The sequence below is a fragment of the Nestor notabilis genome, unplaced genomic scaffold (genome assembly GCF_000696875.1).
Source record: "Nestor notabilis isolate BGI_N333 unplaced genomic scaffold, ASM69687v1 scaffold24603, whole genome shotgun sequence".
In the NCBI taxonomy this organism is placed as follows: domain Eukaryota; kingdom Metazoa; phylum Chordata; class Aves; order Psittaciformes; family Psittacidae; genus Nestor; species Nestor notabilis.
Window position 1 is genome coordinate 32,578 of NW_009921846.1, and position 8,461 is coordinate 41,038.

The following is an 8,461-nucleotide window of genomic DNA, read 5'->3' on the forward strand; positions in this document are numbered from 1 at the left end:
ACTCATCTATCGCATGCTTCAAAATGTTCTTTTACTACAGTGAGTTTTAATTTTTTGACAAAAGAAGAGAATGAAACTTCTTACAACGTGAGAACAGCAAAACAGATGTACTAAATAATGGGATTTTTTAAAAAAGGGGGGAAAAAAGATGAAAAATACATCATGTTCCCAAATAATAGCAACTGAAAATCAGTATTCAACAGACCATGCTGATGTTATTATTTCTGACCTAGATTGTAATGTTCTAATGTACAAATAACTAGCAGCTGGTTAATTGGAACATCCTCTGTTTGCATACCAGTACATTGTATTGGAGAAAACATTTAATAGCCCTTTATAAAGTTTACAGTGTGGTTCATTATTTTACTTGATGATGGAAAAGACAAAATACCATAACCAAAAAATCCCAGTGCACAGTGGAAGCCACCTTCCACATTGAACCAGGTCACTTTGACATTGTTGTCCTCTAACCGTTTCTTGTACAAGAGTCCATCATCTCTGAGCACATCATGCTCGCAGGTGATGATACAAGTATCAGGTAGGCAGCAAACAACAGCATCTTCTGCTAACAGTGGGGACAGTCTTGTCTCAACCACTTCTTTTGTTTCTTCGTGGACTTGAGGTAGAAATGAACTGGGTAACGGTGGTTTATAACCCAGCTTAAATATCTCTGGGATAAGATCTGGATTTATCCATTTCTTGTATTTCAAATTTATGCTCTCAGGAATGTGAGAACCTGCCAAAACAGCATCCTTCATAGAGCAGTCCTTCTTCAGGTACTTCAGGAGAAACTTGACTGTATGTTCCCGGGACAGGAAGGCACTGAAAGCATTTTTCTGGTGAGATGGAAGATTGAAGTTCAGTGCTTGGAGAAATGGATAGATCAGTACCTGGGCACGTATCTTTGGGATATCTCTTCTATTTCCCAGTTCTTGGCAAACCCTAGCAGCAAAAGTGCCCCCTACACTATCCCCACAAACAATAATCCGATGAGGATCCACCCCGTAGTTTTCTGCAGTCTTCAAGAAGTGCATGGTAGCAGTGAGACAGTCCAGAGTCTGGGCTGGATACTCATGCTCAGGAGATAAAACATACCTGAAATGCATAAAAGAACTAGTGTTACACATACATCTACTTGCAAATGGCTTGAATGGCTCATTTTACATGTGCCCCAGGTATTTGCAAAGCTCACCCAAAGCAGTATTCACTTATTTAAAGTTTTGCCTCTGAGGCAAACAGAACAGCTTCCCGAGACCATCAGCACTGAGCTTTGTTCTGGTGTAATTTAAGCGTGTGAGGGCTTAAGTCTTGCAGTCCATTCCCCCACCTTATACAAGACCATGCATTTACTCAGTTCCTGATCCAAGTGCATCCACCTGGGATCCAGGTTCATGCCTGCAGGGAAGTTTGCAGTTGTCCCACTCGGACTGACCTTGGATGTATGCATAGCTGTGAGTAATCCTGTGTAAACCCACAAGATTCAGTCAAGTTCTGGCTTCTGAGCTTTTTACACTGGGGACACTAATTATTAGGTTATTCTACATTGGTACAATATTGTATATTATTATTACATTTTAATATAAAACGAAGAATTTAATAACATTATAGAACACCATACAGGAAATGTACTGTGGTGACAAGATAGCTTCCTGTAGACAATTCTTTTATTTATGGTATCAATTGGAACAAACGAATTACAAAAGAGGGATGTTACAGTAACAATCCCTTTATTTATTTCTTCACTACCAACTTTATGTGTTGAAAATCAAGGCAGGTGTAACAGTCAGACACCAGGCAAATTAAAGTGGTGTAATTTGATTTCAATGACATCTAAGTGTACGTTGAGACTACATTTTTAACAGCCATACTTCTTTATTCTCTGTATTCATGGTTTTAGGGCTTTCTGGAGAAGATCAATTTTAATAAGGAAGAAGGTAAATACTGCAGAGGTAACAGTGTGGGCATTCTGTCTTAACCCTTCACTGTTTGCAGAGGCACACTGCTGCTGCTTCTCTGGTTTTTCACTGTTCTGTGAAATTAATTCAATGGATTCATAAACATCCTGATAACCAGGAAATAAAAGGATATTAGAAACTGAAATTAGGAAAACATTTTATGTTCCTTATTATCAAAGGTAATGATTTTTTGTGGTGATAAAACAAACAGATCTGCTCCTCTGTAAATAGCTGGCATACATAGAACTTTTGTAACTTTATAAACCTGTATCACGTATTTCTCATTGACATTTCATGGCACATGCTTGCTCACACATATCAACAGCGTAGGGGTAGACAACATTAGAGCTCAGCTTCTCTTCTAACATTCAAAGAAATGTAAATACAGAATGGGTACCATTAAGGGGGGTCAGAGGGAACCAATCTGTCCTGGGAGTAACACTGAATGGAGGTCACTTACCCAACAGACACAGTCACTGAATCAGTCTTTCTGGCTATGTACCGGCATATTCTTTCATGACTTCCTGAAGAACAAATATTGTTGATGTAATTAATATGTGAGATTACTTGAAGCAATATCATCCCTTATTGCCATGATTGAATGTGTTCTTGCCTGTGAGGGTGCTGAGGCGCTAGCACAGGGTGCCCAGAGAAGCTGTGGCTGCCCCATCCCTGGCAGTGTTCAAGGCCAGGTTGGACACAGGGGCTTGGAGCAACCTGCTCTAGTGGAAGGTGTCCCTGCTTATGGCAGGGGGTTGGAACTGGGTGAGCTTTAAAGTCCTTTCCAAACCAAACCATCTGAGGATTATTACACACAGTTTCTTAGGGTGGTTGTAAAGGCTAAAATAGCTTGAGGTCTTTGTAAAAGCTTACTACGGTGTTTTAAGTAACTGTAAGGCTGAGGCTGACTTAGGTATGTCATACCCTTTTGCTGTGGAAATGTTAATTGTAGTACTATAGCTAAGTCTAGATGAATTTTGAAGCAGAGATTTAACTGTTTAAAGAATTAAGGGTGCAGCTGGTGTGCCCCTGTGAAATCAGCACATTTCTGTGTAGCTAATTCAGGCAGAAATCTGAGACATGCACATTGTGTTATAGTAAATTGTCTCATAGAATTATTCCATGGTAAGGTTGTGGGCAGAAATATGCCTCTTTTAATGTACTTAAAGATACACTGAAATTTTCTTCAACCTTAATTGTGAATTTGCTGCATTTAGAAGATTTGGTTTACAGGTATTTGCTCAATGATGTGTTCTTTCAATTACAGAATTCTGACACCATTTAGTATGTGTGCATGTCTCCTGCCTGTAGAAACAGGATCTTTTGGAACTTTTTAAATTACATGTTTGCAATTATCTGCTTTCCCTAATAAATTAAACTGGGGAAAAAAAGACAACTAAAGTACATGCATCATGGACACATGTTTTTTAATGGCTGCTATAAGACCACCTGAATTGTCATGAGCACTATAGAAGTCCCAGTAAACATGCTGCAGTTAGAGACTAAAGGGAGGAATGCAGATGTTACGAAATTCTGTCTCTTTTTTCAAACAAAAAAAGAAATTATTTCTTTAGCAGCACCACTTCCTGTAAGGAATATATGTCATAAAGAGTGCAATATCCTACAAAAATAAGGGCAGATTAGAGAGTTTCAAAAGTAAAACAAACATTAGGTGCTTTCTATCTCTCAATCCCTCAAACTAATCTTCAGCCACTCCCTAGGTTCAGGAGAGTTATTAAAAATAAAGAGTTAAGAATCCTAAATAATCATATTTTGTCTTTCAGTTCCTTACTGATGCTTCCGAACATCCCACACCCTCCATGGAAGACGACGACTCCTCTCCGTTTGTTTGCAGCTGGAACTCTTGGGCAGTAAATCCTCACTGGCACCTCATCAAAATGCAGATCCTTTATGAAGCACTTTGAATCCCTGCCTGCTGGCAGTCCATCAACAAGCAACCTTATAAGTACGTGCTCCTCAAAGACACCCAAACTTTCTAAGTTCTTTGCCTAGATAGATATAACACGAAAAAACTTGGAATTAGTTTAGGAATTCAGGTCTTCCCACTCTAAAAAGGCCACAAGCTACATTTTTTATTCTATATTTAGCATAATTATATTGGTTATTTTAGAATGTTGTAATACTTGTTCCATTAGATGTATTATATAAACACCTAATTTCCACGATCTAGCTTTACCACAAGTAACATCAGGTATTTGCTGAGTTATGTAAGTCAGGAGTCATGAGTTCTGAGGCTCCTTTTCTAATCAGTGAAGAGAAAGAGGCATTTCTTGAGGACAGTTCAAATTTCAGGTGTGTCAAGTCATCCTCTGGAGATGTCTGTTCATCTCCATTGATTAGAAAGGGAGCCTGTGTACTTCAGATGTCTCAGTTAAAGTATTTAAGGTTAGGTGTGATGAAAATGTCCCTAGCATGGCTGCATTTAGTATACTGGGAGAAAAAGTCTCATGGCAAAGTGCAAGATTCGGAAACTTAGTGGTCTTGGGTCATCCCCATGCCACAGGGTCAGTGAGGCCAAGCTCACAGTGCCAATAATCAATGATGAAGGGCTGCTGGCCTAAATGAATAACTGATGAAAATGGTTCTGAATCTTATCTCCATCAGTGAAATGGTTGCCTTTATCAAGATCTCACAGGTACTCATGAAATGGCTCTGGAGTCAGTCTCATGTATCTAATCAGGGAAAACAAATGTTCTGAAGAAGGTGAGGCTGTTACATGTATCAAAACATTTTCTTATCCAAGGCCAGTCGACTGCTGATAAATCAGAGAGCCTGAAGATCACGCTGGAATCCCCCTTCAGTTGGAACACCTGTTGTAATGGATGCATTTCCTGCTAGGGACAACAGTTCCCTTCCCATTAACTGGTGATTTAATTTCCCTTATGGACTATGATAATTCATTCTTCTGGAATGATGACGATCATTAGAAGCAATTTGCAAATTGTATTGTTCTCTCCTGAGCAACAGTCGGTGATTTTGCCATGAAAGAATGCCCGAGTAAGATAAGAAGGCAGAACTTCCTTAGGTGCATGATCCCAGCTATCATGTACATAGGAGGCCAAATGTCACGTAGTTCAAGTGTGTTCAACACCCAGTTCTTCACCAAGGCCTTTCTCAAGCAACACAGAAGCTGTCTTCCTAATAATCTAGACCAGGCTGCAGTGAACAAGTTGGGTGTGGAGTAATAAAAGAAACCACCATGAGCCATGGAGCCGTGATCTTCTCTCTAGATCATTTAGAAACACACATGGCAACGCAGAGATGATCTGGGGTTTTTTCACAACACTCTGTGCCACAGCTGCCAGCAGTCTCGGGGTGTTTTCAGCCCCTTCCTAAAGACAAATGGATAGATGTAGTTCTTGCCTTGAAAACTTTTTGTAGGTATCATGTCAAAGCGGAAAATGAATGTAAGAGCCAAGGCAGTTGTGTCAGAAACCGCAGGGTCAATATGGCCTTCCCCAAATGGCAATTTTCAAAACCTCTCGTGACTCTTAAGTCAGTCTTTTTCTCAGAGACGTGATTTTGGGATGGTTGAAATTGGCAGAATTGCCATTTAATTTCATCTGTACCTTCTAACATCCCTGAGTTTTAACAATTTTCAGATTCCATTAATATACATGATAAACTTGGAATCAGAGCATTCTATCTAAATATCCTCTTTTCTTTCCTTCTTTTAGGAGCTTCTGACATCACAGAGGCATCTCCAAATTCAGAGAAAACACTGTCATGAAGGAGAACAGAGAATTTGGTATGTATTTTGTTGAAAAGCTTCTTTAAGTTTAATAATTACAAAACACTTCAGAACCAATAGCAATGCACTCAGAAAATGAAACGTTTGCGTATTCCTAGACAAACGTGATCAGTGTTGCAGTGATCAGTAGTAGGTGAAACATTTTATATAAGCCAGGTTCTAAAATGTGTACTTATGTTAGAAAAAGAGGACCTAGATCACCGTGTCAGCATACCTTTTCTTGTTAAATAGGGTCTCTGAAAAACTCTGCTGGAACACCTGAATTCTGGCACAAACTGGCTTTTTGTGTGGAAAACCATATGGGGACCAGATTTTTACTTTTAAAATAATTACAGAATCACATACTAACTAGCAAAAGCCACTCAATTTGAGCTTCACTGACCTTAAACTACATTAGGTAGTCTTTCTGTCAGTCACTTTGAAGTGTTACACTTTGCCAGCCAAAATCAGCTGAGTTGGAAAAGACCTTTAAGATCATCAAGTCCAACCTTTACCCCAGGACTGCCAAGTCCACCACTAATAATAATAATCATCAGAGCTTTATACCACAGTGCAATATGATCAGTTAGTCTAAATGCAGATCTATATGAGCAAATAAAAACAAAAGCTAGGATGTGAGCTAGGAGGCTTTCTCTCATCACTTCCATTTGAGATTGTCACTGATGTCTTTATGACAGAGTATGTGGATAGATTCAGCAGGCGCATCACATTCATGATGCTTACGCTATAGAAGGCCCACATTTAACTGTTGATGCAGTTTTTCTATGACATATCACAAATAAGATGGAAGAAAAGAGGAAAAGACTGTCAAAAGAGGTCTTCACTGCAAGATACAAATCAAACAGACACATCACTGGCACAGGAAGAGCAGCCTTCATCAGGATATGTTGATTGCACATGTTCAATGCACAAAGTGTCATGCCTTTTGTAAGAACCCTGTGAAGTCCTTGCTGTGAGGGTTACTTCTGTGGCAGAAACATAAAGCTAGAAATTTGCCAGAAGTACCAGCAGATGTCTAGAGGTTTTTGAAAGAAAATCAGGTATTGAATGGATTCAGTGCACAGCAAATGGTGAAATGCATCTTTAAAACTATCCAGGAAAAGGAAACTGAAATTTCTGGAACATTTTATCAATGAGGATAGAATATGTACTGTTGAAGTTACTTAGAAGCTATAAAAGCAGGTTAAAAAAATCACCTGAAAGAATCTTTTCATTCGACCAAGAATGGAAACATAGAGAACTTAAGAAAATGCAGTCATAAGTTTATATATAATGCTTAACATGAAAAGCAGTGTGAGATACATAAGGACAGCAGACTGACTCATGCCAGACAATGCAGAAAGGTACATGGGCCATTGGAGAACCAGGAGCAGTTACTGGATGTGGTGAATGCTGCTATGTAAGTTCAAGCAAACCACATTAAGTCTTTAACAGATTAGAGTGCCCCAAATCACCTTTCAGGATGTGGGCCTTAGGCACTACATTCATTTCATTACGTGTAAATGGGGGATCAGAGCATACCTTTACTTGAGATGAGCTCCATACAAACTTTAGTGAAATCATTCCCTGATTTTCCTGCAGGCTTTCTTTTGATGTGCTGCGTGCCAGGTATGACAGCGCTTAGACTGCTCTTACGTATTCCTGGTGCCTTCTTTGAAAGCTTTTTGGGCACAAGCTGTTGCTTTCTCTGATAGCAAAGCACATGGCACAGTGAATCTGGCTGACAAGTACTTAAATAATGAGTGATAACAGGTCTAGCTGACCCTGCTCTGGCTGGAGGTTGGATTAGACCACCTCTGGAAATGCCCTCCAGCCTACACGGTTCTGTGGTGTTTAACTAGGACACAGTAATCACAGAAAGAATCACAGAAAGAAACACAGGTAAGAAAATTACTGCAAATAGTTCAAAATTTAGGAAATCACCATAAATATATTGATGTGCATTGAGAAAGAGAAGGTTGGTTGTTATTATTCATGTAAATTATATCCACATCCCTCCTGTCGTCCACAGGACCAATCATTTAATTACAGAAGGCAACCAAATTACAATTGCAGTATAAGAATGCATATCTCAGTATTTAAAAGAACTCGCCTCATATTGGCTGCTTCTAACTATAGAAAACCAACTCAAACCTTGGCCTGGATCTTTAAACCTGTGTTACTGTGTGGTTCCCATCACACACAGTTGCAATATTTAGATGTATATCTTCATAATTTTCTTTTCCTGAAAATCACAATATCAGAGAGCATGATAAACTCACCAGAATTTCCATCAGAATATATATGTAATGATAGAAGCGGAGCTTTAGTGGCTGGTCAGCGTCAGGAGGAATCTCTACCTTGAAGGAATTATGGTAAATTGCAATTAAAACCAGTAATACAAAAGCAACCAGAATTCCCGCTATTAAAGCCAACGCATAGAAGGATTCCATTTTTCTTTGGCGGGAATAACTTATCAGAGAATGGTTGTGATTTGATTCTGTCAGTGATGTGATGTGATTCTGTCAATATTTATATCCTCCAGTCTGAGGACTTCCACAGAAAAGTCATTTACATACCAGAACTCCTCCCGGCTCCTCCTACAGATAAAGCTGCCAGATGCTGGCAGCATCCAAACATCTGGCTATTACAGCTTCCTTTAGCATGGTCAGAGTTAATACATAGAAGACTCATATCCAGGAAATGTCAGTATTCTGTATATTCCAAAATTGCAAATGAACTTTATCTTTTAGCT

The 8,461-nt window shown here is 39.2% G+C and overlaps 1 protein-coding gene across 1 annotated transcript; it reads right to left on the minus strand.

The window, feature by feature from the left end:
• Positions 1 to 323: 323 nt before the first annotated feature.
• Positions 324 to 8,159, minus strand: LOC104401519 (arylacetamide deacetylase-like 4). Its single transcript, XM_010011331.1, has 4 exons — positions 7,989 to 8,159; positions 3,748 to 3,964; positions 2,416 to 2,479; positions 324 to 1,095 (listed from the first exon to the last, which is right to left on the minus strand). Exons 1-4 carry the CDS (start codon positions 8,157 to 8,159, stop codon positions 324 to 326), a joined length of 1,224 nt encoding a protein of 407 aa, XP_010009633.1.
• Positions 8,160 to 8,461: the final 302 nt, after the last annotated feature.